Source organism: Meriones unguiculatus, chromosome X (assembly GCF_030254825.1).
Source record: "Meriones unguiculatus strain TT.TT164.6M chromosome X, Bangor_MerUng_6.1, whole genome shotgun sequence".
Taxonomy (NCBI): domain Eukaryota; kingdom Metazoa; phylum Chordata; class Mammalia; order Rodentia; family Muridae; genus Meriones; species Meriones unguiculatus.
In genome coordinates, this window is record NC_083369.1 from 37,509,735 (window position 1) to 37,527,398 (window position 17,664).

A 17,664-nucleotide genomic window follows, 5' to 3' on the forward strand; every position below is an offset into this window, starting at 1 on the left:
GGACTAGGCATCTGAGCTGAAGCCATGGTTTTCTGTGTTTTCACCTTTGTAAATCTACTTGATGTTGGATTTGAATGGCTTGGAGGCTTTGGTTTTAGAGACAGTTTCTTTTGTCCAGGCTGGCCCCTAACATCTGATAAACTTCCAGAGTTGCTAAGATTTGCAGGGGGGGGTTGGTTTTGTTTAAGAATTTAAAATCTTTGGGAATATCCTATAATCTTTTATGAAACTAAGTATTCACATAATTCTTCCTTGGATGTCTTTCCTTGGTCTGGTGTATCTACTTAAAAATAAGTTTCAGACCTGTCCAATACCTTTTTCTCAGAGGCGGGACCTGGGGCATCAACCCGCATGCAATCAGACATGCTCTTCTCTGGGTCCAAAGCGGCTGACCCTGAGTGCAGTGCTTAGCCTCGCATCCTGAGCGTAACATTTTAGCTTTTTATGGTAGCCATCCATGCTTGGGGAGACTGTCCTGCTTCAATGGCTGTAAAGGCCTGAATGATCATGGCTGCATCACACTGTTGTGAGACTCTAATCTTGCATATATACCACAGGCAAACCAAGGAGACCAACACCAGAAGGCCTGCTAATGCTCCCATGCCCGCCCATTCCTTCAGATGATTCATGGCTGCAGCAATCCATGGTGATAATCCTGTGGCTAGTCCTGTGTCCACTCTGGTAGAATTTACCGTGATAATGGCCACTCTCAGCTGCTCCATCATAGTATCGAATTCTCCAGACCAATTACCTAAAATATAGCTCGACAATTGTTTAGACAGATTTGCAGCACAGGAAAAAATCTCATGTTATATGCTAGTGACTCAAAGTCCAGCATATTTTCATTGACAGCCAAGTTGAGCGATTTGTTCCTGCACGAGGTCAATCCTCTGATTGAACACCATCAAGCTTCCTTTTAGTTGAGCATTAATTCCTTTTTGTACAACTAAGGCATGAGCTACATTGGCTAAATGATTATTCAGGGTCTGAGCAGTCTGCCCAGTATGGTCTGATGCTCTTTGGGTGGATGACACCTAAATGAACATCAGTACAAAGTCCCAATTTATTTCTAATATCAGAGATCAGACCTATACTCTTGCCTGATGCGTCTAAAACAAAAAAAGGGGGAACTGTAGAGAGCTGCGGAATGCTGTGCCTTAAAGATGGAGCTGGTTTCCGCCTTCCACCTTCCCGATGGTGAGTGCTCTCTGTCACGAACAATTCCACATTTGGCTAAGGCTGAGGATCTGGCTTGCTTACATGTATGTGGACCTATCTGCATTGCCCATGTGGCATGCTGGGGTTGGCTACCCAGAGGCTATTTAAGCTGTGGGCTGGCTTTCCCCAGGGTCCGAGGATTGTTCAAGGTTCCTGAATAAACTGCATTGAAAAAAAAATAAGTTTCAAATTATTTTAAAAACTGTATGGCATGGGATCTTAACTTTTTCCTTCTGCAAAGTAAACATTATGTTCTAGTAAAATGTCATGTCTGTTCCCTTTTCGGGATCTTTGTGAGAATCAATGTGAGAATTAGGTATAAATTAGATGGTGTATATACCAACTGCTAAACAAATGCATGTGACTTCTAGTAGTTACTAGTGCTAACAACAACAATTACAGTGACAAAAATGAAAAGATATCAAAATTGAATAGATTCTGTCATTTGAAGGCAGCAACAGTAATGTTCCGATTCTCTAGAGTCCATTTATCCTTGCTTTCTGTTTTTCAGTTCCTTCTGTGATCCTTAAAGAGTGGTCTGCCTATAAAGGGAAGTCACCTCAAACCCCTGAGCTGGTATCTGCACTCACATTTCGGGAATGGACTTGCCCTAACCTCAAGAAGCTCTGGTTAGGCAAAGCAGTTGAGGACAAGAACAGGAGGATGCGGGCTTTCCTGGCCTGTATGAAGTCAGATACACCCAGTATGCTCAATCCAGCCAATGTTCCCACCCACCTGCTGCTCATGTGCTGTGTACTCCGGTAAGCTGCAGGACAGACTCTCCTATTTTATTTTTTGACATCTTCTTCAAGTGTTCTCTTCAAGCATTTCAAGGGGAAGAGGTTTTTTTGTTTGTTTGTTTTTTGTTTTGTTTTCTTTTGTTTTATGTTTGACTTAGCCTTCAGGAACATTAGGAATGATTGTTATATGGATAGTTTCAGTTTATGATCCCATGTTCTCATTAATACATGCATGAATTTATGTTTTATTTAACAATTTTGTAGATTCATTCGTTTCTATTTTATGTGGATGAGTGTTTGCCTCATGTTTGTATAGCATGTGCATGCAGTTCTCCCAGAAACTAAAAAAGTCTTTGTATCCCCTGGATTGGGAGTGACAGATGACTTGTGTGCCACTATGTGGGTGCTGGGAATCAAACCCTTGGTCCTCCGGAAAAGCAGCAGGTGCTCCTAATCACTTAACCATCTCTCCAGCCCTAATTTGCTTTATTTTACTTTAGTTTTTGTTGCCAACAGTTCTCATTCTTTTTTTTTCCCATTTGTTTTTGGTTTTTTGAGACAGGGTTTCTCTGTGTAGCCTTGGCTGTCCTGTGCTTGCTTTGTAGACCACACTGGCCTTAAATTCATGGAGATCCACCTGCCTCTGCCTCCCAGAGTGCTGGGATCACAGGTGTGCACTACCACACCCAGCTCATTGTTTAATTTTTGATTAGCTCACTTATTATCAAGATTCCTCCTGTTTTTTATGCATTCCTGGTTTCGGTTGATTCTCTCCCTCACCCCTCCTTTCTTGCATCTTTCTGCTCCTTCTTCCTAGTTAACCCCTCTTTATCTCCTTTTCCATTTTTATTTCACATGTGTTCTACCATCCTCTTTCTCTTAAAGCCTCTTTTTCTCCCTTCATGGACCCATTATCTTGACCATACACACATTCAGTTCCACCTGATTACACAAATATAAAAATTACCAGCTAAGATAGGTTATTAGAAAAAAGAACATGTGGTATTTCTGACCATGGATTACTTTACATATCATTTTATTTCTTACGGTTTTTTTCCTTTATTTCTTTGAATTTTAATTTATTTTATCTTATTTAGTACAATGATGTCTTAGGGTTACTATTGCTCTGATGAAACACTATGACCAAAGCAAGCTGAGGAAGAAAGGGTTTATTTGGCTTACACTTCCACATCACTGTTCATCATTGGAGAAAGTCAGGGTAGGAACTCAAACAGGGCAGGAAGCTGGAGGCAGGAGCTGATGCAGAGACCATGGATGCTTACTGGCTTGCTCGTCATGGCTTGCTCAGCCAGCTTTCTTATAGAACCCAGGACCACCAGCCCAGGGGTGGCATTACCCACAATGGGCTGGGCCCTCCCCATCAATAACTAATTAATAAAATACCTTAGAGCCCGATCTCTTTTTTTTTTTTTTTTGAGCCTGATCTTAAGGAGGCATTTTTCTCATTTGAGTTTCCCTCCTTTCAGATAACTGTAATTTGTGTCACGTTGACTAAAACTAGTCAGGACAAATGGACTCTTACTATTGTCTGAACTACAGTGCGTAAGCCCTCTTCTTGACTTAGCCTCCCTAGCAGATTGGACTATAGGCACAGATGTCTAGATTCATTCAGTGTTATTGTTTTCAATATATCAACATTCCTATATGGTTCCCTCTCCTTGATTGTTGGGTCATATTCCATCAAATACTATTTTCACAGTATTTTACTGATTAATTAGTAGATGCTTCTTTCCAGTTCTCTGGGATTTTACTCAGTGTGTTAAAAAAATTTTACAAAAACTGTGTTTATTGATTTTATGCATATAGGTATTTGCTTGCATGTATGTCTGTATACCACATGCATGCAGTGCCCACAGAGGTCAGAAGAGGCTCTAAGATTCCCCAAAAATGGAATTAGAGATGGTTGTAAGCCACCATGTGAGTGCTATGAACTAAGCCACTGAGCTATCTTTACAGTTTCCAGGATATATTTTCATGAGATGTTCATTTTAGTGTTCCTTTGTCAATGTATCTCAAGTAAATACCCAGGAATAAACCTTCTTTATCTAATAAACCAGTGGTTCTCACCCTTTCTAGCACTGGGACCCTTTAACACACTCCTTCATGTTGTGGTGACCACTGCAACCTTAAAATTATTTGCATTGCAACTTCATAACTGTAATACTGCTACCATTATGAATCATGACGTAAACATTTTTGGAGATAGAGGGTTGCCAAAGGGGTCATGATTCATAGGTTGAGAACCACTGCTATGAAATATGCCTGTAATTTTGTTAGTAAATATTACCAAATTGCAATAGATTATAGCTGTACTAACTTATATACTTAGAATAACAGCTAGCTTCTTCTGTTTCTTCATATTCCCAGTTATATGTCACACAATCAAAATCCAGTAGATTTCATGAAATATGTAGATATTTATTTTTCTTTAACTAGCCATGGGGGTGACCTTTTGTTTTTGGTTTTTGGTTTTTTCCTTTGGTGCTAAAGTTTTATGGGCAAAACAGTTGCTCTAACCTTGAACTCTGTAACCCAGGTTAGCCTTCAACTTGGCTTGAGGCTGATCCTGCGTGTTGGAATTACATTTATGGACCGCCACACTAAGCCTCAGTTTAGAGTTTTGTTTTCCCCTTTTTTATCTTGGGTAACTCACTTTAGCCTTTCTGAACACTTTCTTTTTCACTGTAAGTGGGAATAATAATTCTTCTCAGCCATTTGAGCATTTACATAATTCTTGCATCGTCCCTCCTACATAATAAATGTTCAATACAATGTACTGGTCATCTAAGTATCTTGACAATCAGATTGGTGAACCGTGATATTTTCCAGGAAAAGAATTATAGTTACAAATTTTATCTTTCTCATGAGTAACATGTTCCTGAGCCACAGATAAAAATTGTCCCATATAGGGGGCTAGAGAGATGGCTCTGCAGTTAAGAGCACTGACTGTTCTTCCAGAGAACCCAATTCCCAGCACTCACATGGCAGCTCACAACTGTCTGTAACTCCATTTCCAGGGGATCTGACACTCTTACAGAGACATACATACAGGTAAAACACCAATGCATATAAAATAAAAATAAATCATTAAAATTTTCTCATATTAACTCTGAAATTGGGCATTTTGTTTCCTTCTTTCATAACCTTTATTTCTTTTATTATATATGTGTATATATGGGTATATGGTGTGCATTTGCCACAATTCACATGTAGAGGTCAGAGCAGCTTGTGGAAGTTGGTTCTCTCCTCCTATCACGTAGGTCCTGGGGATGGAATTCTGGTTTGTGAGGTTTGGTGTCAAGTGCCTTCAGAGCCAGTCCCATTTTATCTTTGCTCTAAATCTTTTCGTAATAGCATATTTTCCCATTTACGTGGTTGTCTTGTTTATGTGGAATATGTCCAGGAGCTACAGTATCTAACACAAATACAGTGTTCAGATATTTTAACAAGGCCTGTGAACGTCAAAAGAGAAACCCTCAGGCGCCTGTTCAACCTGTTTATTCTTAAACACATTTCTGACAATTTAGTCATCTGAGTTTCTAGTGCTTAACAGATCACAAAGGACCAAGGTAAATGTCATTTCTTTTCCAATTTGCTGTGTTGAAATACTCTGGTAAAAGCAACTTATAGGAGAAAGAGTTCATTTCGATGGTTAGTTCAAGCATAGAGTCATCATAGTAGGGAATAGAAAGTGACTAGATCATGAGACAGTTAGTCATGCTGTATACATTGTCCTGAAAAAGAAACACAAGGGTGGTGCTCAGCTGTCTTTCTCCTTTTTATACAGTACAGGATCCCAGATCAGGGAATGGTGACACTCATAGTGGGTGCTTCTTCCTACCACGGTTAATGTAATTAAGATAATCCCATCTCCATGGTGATTCTAGATCACATCAAGTTGACAATTGAGGTTAATTATTACAATAAGCAAAACAGATACTTTTACAGACATCCCTACCAATAGCAATGACAAATGATACTACACTGCCCCAAACTCAAAGAAAAAAAAATAGAAAGATTACATTTCTCAAAGATTCAAAATGAAGAGACAGTATCTGAAGGTAAAATTGCCTATTTTGATCAGTACCCCAGTGTTTTTATTAAGTCATCAAGAGTAGGTACTATTCTATTTCCTACCATCTGCCTGTTGTTGATGTTTCTAATCCTTTTAGTAATAGTGCCAAATACACTGCCTCACAAATGAGGAAATAAACTGGTAGAACAGCTACTGACAGCAATCATATAGGAAGACACAGTAGTTAAAGAATTTAAATCCCTAGTTTTTCTGGCTACCAATTCCTATATTTTAAGAAGACGAAATATTTTCAACACAGTTTTGGGCCAGTAAGATGGCACAGTGGATAAAAGGGCTTGTTATCAAGTCTTACAACTAAATCTTGACCCCTGGCACTTACGTTGTGGAATGTGAGAATTAACTCCTTAAAGTTGTTCTCTGACCATACACAATATGCACGTTCAGGTGAGTGTGTGCACACACACCTTCAAAAAATTAAGAAATGAAACCAGGCATGGTGGCACACACCTTAATCCCAGCACTTGGGAAGGCCAGAGTAGGCAGCTCTATATGAGTTTGAGACCAAGCTGCTCTACAAAGTGAGTCCAGCACAGCCAAGGCTACACAGAGAAGCCCTGTCTTGAAAACAAAAAATCATTTAATTTTTCCATTATATGTCCTACTGACATACCACAAATGGAAAAACATTTATTCCATAAAATCTATGAGGGCCACCAAGATGGCTCAGCAGATAACACATCTGCCAGCAAGCCTGACAACCTGTTTAAATTCAAGACCCACATGGTAGAAAGAAAGAGCTTACTCCCATAAGCCAATATCCTCTGCCTTCCACACATGCACCATGGCACACACATATAGCCCACACATATGTACATGCATATATACTATACATTCAGAACATTTAAAACTTATTGTAAAAATAAAATCCACCAAGGGAAGTTGTTAGTGGCTAGTGTAGGGATTTCTTCTCCTAGAGGGAGTCATAAAAGCAAAGGATTAGTTGGTTTTTGCATGATCAGAAAAGTAATTAACATCATAGAATGGTGCCATTTAACACCTCAGAAGCCATTTATTCTAATAATTAAGCAGTGTTAGTACAGTTGGAGATAGCTACTCACAGAGTCTTGAGGTGAGCAGCTTCTACCAGGAGGGACAGAAAAAGGAAGAAACCAAGCAAACTTGCACGTGTGAAGAATATTATGAAAGCCTTAGACTGTGACTTTACAAGGTGGCACGGATGCTTGGCTAGCTGACATGAATGACCTTGGTCCTATTGGTGAAACCTGAAACAGTACTTTAGAAATGGTTTTCCTTCTAATGCTGCTTTTCAGGTTGTGGCTTTGCCCAGTGGAAGCTGTGTTATTTGAAGCAAACAGCAGTGCAAGGAACTCTCTTAAAACAGTGTGACTATAATTGGGCCCAGTGCTGCTTACTGTTTAAACTAGCATTTTCATTATGTTTTTAAAACATCTGAATTTTTAAATCAATGCTGGTAAGTGTCAATTGGACTAAAACATCTGATATTATTATTGAAATGTCATATAACAGGGATAGTTGAGGATGAAATAGAGACAAGGAATCTAGTTACTGATATACTATAAATTACATGCATAAAATTTATATTGCTAAATATGGGAAAAAGACTCATATAGTTATTCAAATGCATAAAAGTAGAGAGAAATAACATGTACAAAAGTTATGCTATTGTTTGGAGAGACACTGAAAACCACAACTAATCCACTTACATGCTATTAATAATATGAAATGTTTAGTTGACAGGCAAGAGAAGTGATTCTCGTTTTACTTGAATAGAATTAAAATATGTAAATTTGACCAGTGGTATTAAAGGCAAAGGAAGTGGTACAGAATTCTATATTGACGACAATAGTTTGTTGTTTTTTTTTTTTTTTTCTAATGGAAGTGGACATGTAGGTTTCAACAAAAAGACAGTCTGAATCTGCTCGAGGCATCAGTAAGTCTATAGTTTTGAGTCAAGGTCACTCCCTTGCCCTCACCTCTATTAAAGTGGGTCTATTTCAAGCAGGAATAGCCAAGAAGACAGGGACTCCTTCTCCCAGCTCCTATTCTTGGGCTGTTATTTTACCCTGGAAAGGGAAGGCTGCCATTTGTCATCAATCCCATCCCTGTGTCCAGGTAAGTGTGGCCAAGGGGATTATTGACCCCAATCCCGTTCATAAAAGGGCAGAAACTCTAATCCAGTGGTATTCAACCTTGTTAATGCTGTGACCTTCAACGCAGTTACTCGTGTTGTGGTGACCCTCAACCATAAAATTATTTTCATTGCTATTTCATAACTGTAATTTTGCTACTGTTATGGATAGTAATGTAAATGTCTGATATGTAGGATATGAGATGTGTGACTCCTGTGAAAGGGTCGTTTGAACCCCTAAAGTGCTCATGACCCACAGGTTGAAAACCACTGCTCTAATCCAAGGGAAGCTGGCTGATGATAGTTGAGGCTCTAATTGCCTCCTTGCAGTAGATATGATGGAGGGAGTTTTCACAACTCGAGGGGTAAACTGCAAAGATCAGGGCTGCCAACGCCAGTGTTTTCATTTTCAGTGCTCACCTGTAGAGTAGAAGCATTACATTTCATACTGGGAAAAACATCCCTAGATCCAATAAAACAATCAGAAGATCTTTGCTGGGGTAGGCAAGCCATAAAGGTGTGTGTGTCCTGGCTAGCTTTTATGTCAACTTGACACAAATTACAGTTATCTGGAAGGAGGAAACCTCAAATGAGAAAATGCCTCCATAAATTTTGACTATAGGGCATTTTCTTTAATTAGTGATTGATATGGGAGGGCCCAGACCATTGTAGGTGGTTCTGGGTTCTGTAAGAAAGCAGGCTGAGCAAGCTATGGAAAACAAGCCAGTAAGCAGCACCCTCCATGCATCAGCCCCTGGCTCCAGGTTCCTGTCCTGTTTGATTCCCTGTCCTGACTTTCTTTGATGATGAACAGTGCACTTGGTCATAGTGTTTCATCACAATAATAGAAACCCTAACTAGGAAATGAAGGGAGTGGAGACTGATAAGATTTAGAATAAGATTTGGAGAACTCTGTGCCTACAACTATGTGGAAAGCATAGGGGGTCTTAATAATAAGCAAATAGGAGGCTGGTAGGTAACTGACATAGTAAAGTGTCAGAAGATCTGGAAGTTTTATAGCAAGAACCATAAAAAGGATCAGCCTCAGTCCATCATGGTGGTGAACACCTATAATCGCAGCACTCAAGGAAACAGAGACAAGCGGATCTCTAAGTTCAAGGCCAGCCTGGTCTACAAAGAGAGTCCCGGATAGCAGGGGCTATACAGAGAAATCCTGTCTCAAAAAACAAAACAAAATAAAACCAGCCTCTTGTCTTCCTGGAACCACAGTCAACTTGAGAACAGAAAAATTGTACATGCTAGATCAGGACAAACATCAAGTCATTCATAAAGACCCATACACTCAGACCCATCAATGAAGGATACATGCCTCTATAGCACAAATGAAATACCACCTCTGACTAAAAGATAGCCTGAGAATAACTTCGAAGAAGCTAAATGTAAGACTAAAATTAAATGTATCCTTTTAGTCTGTGTGACTCTTTTTAGACGTGACCTGAAAGAGATCTGCATGTTACTTGTCCCTTTCTGAATGTGTAGATGAAGTGTGTAATATCCTAAAGGCCCTGTAAAAGTCTTACTCCTGAAATATATTCAGTGATAAAAGGTAAAACTCTAACTGGCTGAGAAGACTTAAGCATATTCTTTAACCAATTATTGGCTTTTGCTCATCACGAGTGACACAAAGTCAAGTTAAGATAAAAACAAAAGAGAAAACTTTCAACAGAGACATCAAATGTTCCACTGTGCATGGAAAATATGCTTAAGTTAACAAGAGAAAATTTAACTAATAATATTGACCATTCCTGATCAATCCACAGATCTCCAAAAGCCATGCTAAGAAACACAAATATGTGACAAACAAACAATTCAGGCTTTCAAAGGAGACTGAACACTGAAAAGCAGTATAAATATTTTCAAAGAACCAAAATGAAGAGTTGGGGGGTGTAGTTCTGTAGTGGTGTGCTTGCTCAACACACACAAAGCCCCAAGTTTAAATTCTAGCACTAAAAGGAAAAACAAACAAACAAAAAAACCCATCTCACTTGAATAAAGCCATGGTTACAAAATTAATGAAGGTATGATAAAACACATCAACCTGATAAAATTGGGAAACACCTTGGAGATTAGCAAAGCATACTTCTAAGTATATCTGAGGACATAGCCAGCGACAAACAGATCATAAGGGTTTTAACCTAGTGAGTGCTTTAATACTCTGATGCAGCCAGGGGTGGTGGCACACACCTTTAATCTCAGCACTCAGGAGGGAAAGGCAGGCGGATCTCTGTGAGTTCAAGAGCAGCCTGGTCTACTGAGAGAGTATCTGAACAGCCAAGGCTACACAGAGAAATCCTGTCTTGAAAAACCAAAACAACAACAACAAAAACCACTAATGGATTAAAATATGAATATTTCATTGGAAGATGGCAGAACTGTGACAATTGAGGCCTAGTTAACAGGAAGTAAATCACTGGATGGAAGTCCCTTTATGTTACTTTTCTGTCCCAACTCTGTGTCATCATGCAAGCCGATTAGCCAATGCCCTCCTATCACCTGTCCCTTTGAAACCATGAATAAAATAAATATTTTTCTTCTCTTAAATGGTTTCTGCTAGATGTTTGCTTATAACAGGTCAACAGACTGAGTTCCAGGACAGCCAGGACTACACAGAGAAACCCTTTAAAAACAAAAAACAGAAAAAGAAAAAAAGATAGAAAGAAAGAGAAGGAAAAATATAAATGGACGTGTTCAATTAAAGAATAACAATTGGAATGCTTAGCATGCACATGGCTCTGAGCTCAGTCCTGAGTGGACTTACAAGATAATTAAGCCAGGTGTGGTGGCGCACGCCTGTGATCCCAGTACTTGGATCTCTGTGAGTTCAAGGCCAGCCTCGTTTACAAAGTGAGTCCAGGATAGCCAGTGCTACACAGAGAGACTCTGCCTCCCAAAAAACCCAAAACAACAACAAAAAGATAATTAAATATAGAGTGCAGTATGTTATTTTCAAAAATGGATAAAGAATAACTGAAGAAATTCAGACATAAAAGTCCTGAACTACATAGTAAATCAGTCCTGTAGTTATCTATAGAATCCCTAACCCAACACTACCAGAGTACATACATCATTTCTATGTGAGCATGGAACATTGTACATAATAGACAATATGTTAGGTTGCAGAGCAAGACGGGATGAATGTAAGAGGATTGCAATTATTCAAAATACGATCTGTGGCAGCTGCAAATTAGAAATAATCCATAAAAGGAAATTTGAAAAAAGTCACAAGTATGTGAAAATTGGAATTGCACAATCCTGCATAATGAGTCACAGGAGAAACCACAAAGGAAATCAGAAAATAGAGATGAATAAGAAAAAAATGGCAACATGATAATTTATGAGCACCTAAAACAATGCCGATAAATATATAGCTGTAAGTGCTTTTAATATAAAAGAAGAAGAAACCTCAAACCAATAACTTAATTTTGTATATTAAACTAGAAAAAAAGCCAAAATTGAGCTCTACACATGGCCAGTCCTGGCTGTTTGGGAGGCTGGGCGAGGAGAGCTGCATGAGCCTGGTAGTTAAGCAGTGGAGCAAGGGTACAGCTCGGCAGGAATGCACTTACCTGACATGTACGAGGTCCCAGATTTCCCCAGCACTGCACACTGAATAAACGCAAAGAATCAGAAAGAAGGGAACTATTAAGTCTGCATTAGCTATAAATACAGCGAAGCACACAAAAAGAATAAAGTCAAATAATACACGATTTTGTTCAGGTTTTTTTCTCGGGTATATTAATTGTACATCCTAAGGGGTCTCATTGTCATTTTCGAACATAATGAATTCTGATCACACCCCCAGTACTCTCTCTCTCTCACGATTCCTCCCACCATGACTGAAAAAAGGAAAGTGTCAAATAACTGAAATTTAAAATGGCAAATGCATATTATTTGGCCTCGGAAAAATAAAGTATGGGGAGTAATATGCTAACAAATTAAGAGATAGATAAAATTAACACATTGCTAGAAAGTCACAAATTATTTAAATTAACTCAAAGAGAAATGGAAAATCTCAGCAAGTATATAACAGGACTCAAATTACTAATCAAAAACTACCAATAAAGTGAATACCAGGCCTAAATAATTCAATATTATAACCTTCAGTTTCATCAGTTTTCCTACAAATGACATAATTTCATTCTTTGAGACCAAATTATACCACACTATATAAACAGCACATTTTATTTACTCATCCAATTGATGGGTACCTAAACTGACTCTTTAACTTAATTTGCAAACACTGTTGCTGTGAATATGAACATGCACATTATATCCTCTTCTTTGCTATACGGACATTTTGAATTTGATGCAATCCTATTGTCTATATTTCCTCTTTCACTGAGCTATCAACATCCTAGTCAAAAAATTTTACCTGTGCCAACATCTTGAAGTGTTTCTCCTGTTCCCCACTTGTAGTTTAGTAGTTTCAGCTTTATGTTAAGGTCTTTGATCTATTTTGCTTATAGTTTTACATAGAATAAGAGAGAGCCAGTGTCAGTTTTCTACACGGGGTTGTTAGTTTTCTAAGTACCATTTATTCAAATGATTCTGGCTTTCAGTATATGCTTTTGTCACCTTTGCCAAGAATCAAATTCCTGAAGATCTGGATTATACATATGGCCCTTGATTTCTGTTCCATTGCTATCCATGCCTATTTTGTTCCAGTACCATGATTTTTGTTATTAACTCTGGTTTGGTAGTATAATTTGAAGTTAGGTGTTATGATAACTTTAAAAGTGTTTTTTTTCTGTTCAGGGTCTTTGCTACTTCCATATGATTTTGAGGATTATTTTTTTAGTTCTCTGTAAAGAAAGCTGTTGATACTTTGATGGAAGTTACACTGAATCTGTAGCTTCATTGGCATAGCAACTTTAACAGTATTAACTCCTCCATGAACATGGGGGGGACCCTTTCTTCTTTTGTCCTGTTTCTTTGGGGTATTATAAGTATTAGTGTAGTCTTTTGGTCTGTTTAGCTGTTCTCAACCTGTGGGTCACTACACCTTTGGGGTTACAGATCAGATATCCTACATTTCACATATTTACATAACAATTCATAACAGCAGCAAAATTATAGTTATGCAGTAGGAATGAAAATAATTTTATGATTGGGGCACCACAACATGACCACAACTGTATTAAAAGGTCACAGCATTGGAAGTCCGAGAACCACTGATGAGTTAGAGTTATTATTAGGTGTAGTTTTATTCGTTTGTTTGGTTTTTTTTTGAGGTTATTTTAAGTTAAATTATTTTTATGATTTTCTTCCTCAGCAAGTTCACTTTCCATCAGTGTGTAGGCTACTGGTTTTTCTAATTTTGATTTTTGTATCTTATCACCTTTGTTTAAATTGTTTATCAGATCTGATGAATTTCTGTGGGATATTTTAAGTATGAGATTGTACCTCTGAAAACAGAGGCAGTTTGATTTTTCCTTCCCTATTTAGTGCTCTTTGGTTTTGCCTTATTACCCTAAGATTTCCAGCAGTTTGTTGAAGAAAAGGGATAATAATAGTAGATACTACTTCACTCAGTCAAAAGGATTATAATTAAAAAGACCAATAGCAAATATTTTTAAATGTTGAAAAACTACAGGAGGTATAACTACTTTTGAAACTACTTTGCCATTTTCTTATTTTAAATTCAATGCTTTTTTTTTTTTAAACATGGCTTTGCACACAATAAGAAATGCTTTATCAGTGAGGTACATGTCCATCTGGTTTGTTTGTTTTTTTTTTTCTTTAATATTTTTTCAAAATTTTGTATTTTTTGTGTGTGTGTGCATGTGAGCATGCATGTGTGTGTCACTGTCTGTATGTGTGTATGAGTGTTTATGAGTGTATGTCATGTATGTGCAGATGTCTGTGGAGGCCAGAAGAGGACATCATCTTCTGAAGCTTGAGTTAAAGGTAGTTGTAACCTACTTAACGTGGGAACTGAACTGGGTCCTCTCGGAGAGCCACAAACCTTCTTAACCACCAAGCCATCTCTCCAGCCCCAAATTTATTATTTTCTTAAAAGTTTAAACATGTATATATCAGATAACTCATTCATTTCACTCCTAGCTATTGCTCCAAGAGCACTGAAAAGATATGCCCACAGAAATACTTGAATATTAATGGAAATATTAATCATAATAGCCAAAAAGCTCAAAGAACCTAATTGTATATCAACTGGTAAGTGGACAAACGTACTGAGGTATGTCAATCAATGAAAAATTATATAGCAACTAAGTCAATTTATGGATCATGAATCAACCTTAAAATCTTTATGCCAAGGGCTGGTCAATTGTAGAGTACATTCATGTGAGGACCTGGGTTCAACCCCCAGCACTTCAAATAATTAGTATGCTAAATGTTTATGAAAAAGTCAGACAGTGTAAGTAGATGGATAGTTTGTGGATTAGACATCTTACTATTATAAACGTGCTGTTCTCTTTGATCTATAGCTTTCATACAAGATTTTTTAGATTCAATGAACTTATTCTAAGTTTATATCAAAAGTGAAGTCACATGGGCACAGACCCTAGCTACTCAACAAAAGTAAAAAGATCCCTTGTGCCTAGTTCAAGGCCAGTTTGGACACTTAGTACAACCCTGTCTCAGAAAAAAAAAAAATAGGTACTGACCCTTAATAATTAAAACAATCTTGAAAAAAAGGAGGAGATTAGAAAATGGAGGCTTATTATAAGTATCGAAGACACAGACAGAGCTATTTGCTAAAGACTGGGGGACAAAGTTCTTTTGTGGGACAAAGAACTCCAGAATATGTGTCCACACTGATATATTCAACTGATATTGACAAATATAGAAGCAGATCACTAGACTGAGGTGTTTTTTTTTTTTTCCAAAAATTAGTGTTGGAGCAGTTACATTAATCTGTAGTCAGGAAAAATACTGGACCATAACTTAAAGCCCCAATGAACTCAAAATTATCTAACTGCAAAAGGAAAAGAAAGCAGGACATACTTGGGATCTGGCGCTATGTAAAGAGTTCTTAGACTTGTCATAAAAAAAGACTGATTCATAAGAGAAAATATGCATGAGTTGGACTTTATCAAACTCTTATCTTAGGTCTTTTTTGTGGTGTTTTGGTCTGTAGAACTAAGGATAGCCATACCTAATGGCAGTGTTGCTAGTCATTTTATTTTTGGTTTTCATTTTCTTTATACTTTCTGTTTTACAATGTTAAGTATCAAACCTTTTTTTTTTTCCAAAAAAGCTTTACCACTCAGTTCCAGCCTTTTATATTTTTCTGAATCAAAATGAACTTGAAAGTTTAGGATCAAAATGAAATTATTTATGTTACTTACAATTAAAAATAGAAATGGTATAAAAGGAAAGACTACCAAGTATTAATCATGTGCATAATTTAAGTCAGTAAGATATTGGCTTGACAAACAAACACAAAATTAATAGGCTAATAACAAGTCTTTGTATGTGTAAGAATTTAGTACCTAATAAAAGAATTTTACCAAATGAGAAGAACTGCATACTGTCCTGTGTACTAATGCTGAGTGCTTTTACATGTATGTTCATCTTTATTACAACCTTCTCAGATGTAGGCAGTACCAGCTCCATTCTAGAGATTAGCAAACTAAGTCTTCCAGAGGTTAAACGGTTGCCTACAGTCACAAAGTACTAGAATCTCAATGCTAAGGAAGTCAGCCTTCAAAGTATGTATTCTTTACCACTGTATTCTATACAAATAATGATCCTATCTATGTGTCTACAATATCACAGGAACTTACTATATGTGAATAAATTATACCTTACTGTATAAATTATAATAGATTGTACAATAGTTGCATTATTATGTGTAATTATGTAATTCACTGGAAATGAAAAATATAGGCTTTATTGTTTTTTATATTTATTTATTTTATTTTATATGTATGGGTGTTTTTCCTGCGTGTATGTCTATGTACCATGTACATGTCCTGCCCATAGAGACCAAAAGAGGACATTTAATCCTCTGGAACTGAAGTTACAGATGGTTGTTAGCCCCCATGTGGGTGCTGGGAACCAAACCCAAGTCCTCCGCAAGAGCCAAAAGTATTCTTTACCAACTCTTTAACCTCTATGATATAGTTTTGCCAAAGAAACTCCTCAGTGGAATCATATAGTTTGGAAAATAGTACATGATGACCAGCTATAAATACTGGTATATTTCGTTTTTTTTTTTTTTTTTTTTTTTTTTTTGCTATCCTTACTCTGTTGACTTATGATTTCTCATAATTTATTCAACACTAGTTGAAAAGCAGCACTGATTCCGAAATGGAGCTTAGCATATGCTGACAGTGACTTATTTGTTGAACAAATATTTATTGAACACCTGCTGTGTTGTACTTTATACTAAGGCTAGAGAGAAATTTCAGATTAATGCTGGAGTATAAATCAAACCAAGCACAAACCTCTAATCCCTAATAAAGTAAGTTAATTCCTCCTCTGTAGAGCCTTCTTTGATTTTTGAGATATGTTTAGTCAGCATTCAGACCAGCCTGTATGATCCTGCGTTGTGCATTGTATTAGACTTTCTGTGAGCTTGCCTTTCTCTCACAGTTGACTACTTTAGGTCATTAAAAAAAAAAAAACAAAACAAAACATTCAAGATGTATGTAATTCAAACAATTCTTCTTCAGAAGCAGACGGTTAAGTTTTTGTTGTTGTTTTGCCTTTTATTTGCCATTTGTTTTAGTATGACCTGATTTATACATTACTCATCCAATAAATATTTACCAATATCCCTTTGTACTATATACTAAAAGGTTCATGATAAGTGAGAAATAATAAACAAAGATGATCAAGAACGTCAAGATCCTAGACCTCCTGGTAATTCACATAGGTACTTGAATAAATTCTTTGTGGATAATCAGTAAAGCCTTCCAATTTTATTCTGTTAATCACACAGTCTATAATTTTAAATGTCTTTTATTTATACTTTTTGTGTCATAGCTTGATGGTAACATTTGAGCTCTTCAAATATAAATGCATTTGTGTTCATTTTCTTTCTTCCTTTCTTCCTTCCTTCTTTTCTTTCTTGCTTGCTTCCTTGCTTGCTTGCTTTACATTTGCCAACAAACTAAGATAAAAAGTTTTAAAATAAAAGCTTAAGTAAAGCTAAATAAAAAAAATATACGAAACAGTCTTCAAGGCAAAAAAAAAATGGTAAAAAGAACACTTTAGGAAAGATACTTGCTATGAATTATAGCTAAGTGATATATTACCAGAAAATATAAAATAGGTTATAAAGTATGAATAAATTTTCCAAGAGGACAATGTATGAACAGGAAAGATGACACAAAATGCTCTAGACAAAGGAAAGTTTTGTGGGATATAGACTTCCTGCCTACGTATCCTAGATATTTAGAATATAGTTGCTAAAGAAGTCACAGGATTTGTTGTCATTCCTGCCATTCCAGAATCATTGTAACATGCAAAGGAATTTGAGCTTGGAGAAG

At 37.1% G+C, this 17,664-nt stretch overlaps 1 protein-coding gene across 2 annotated transcripts in view; it reads left to right on the plus strand.

Moving 5' to 3' along the window:
• Nucleotides 1-17,664, plus strand: part of Fam120c (family with sequence similarity 120 member C) — a 136,555-nt gene that overhangs the window by 91,925 nt on the left and 26,966 nt on the right. For both annotated transcript variants that reach the window (XM_060374918.1, XM_060374919.1), the window contains exon 10: nucleotides 1,730-1,979. In XM_060374918.1, coding sequence (XP_060230901.1) covers nucleotides 1,730-1,979 — 250 coding nt within the window. The remainder of the gene's footprint in view (nucleotides 1-1,729; nucleotides 1,980-17,664) is intronic.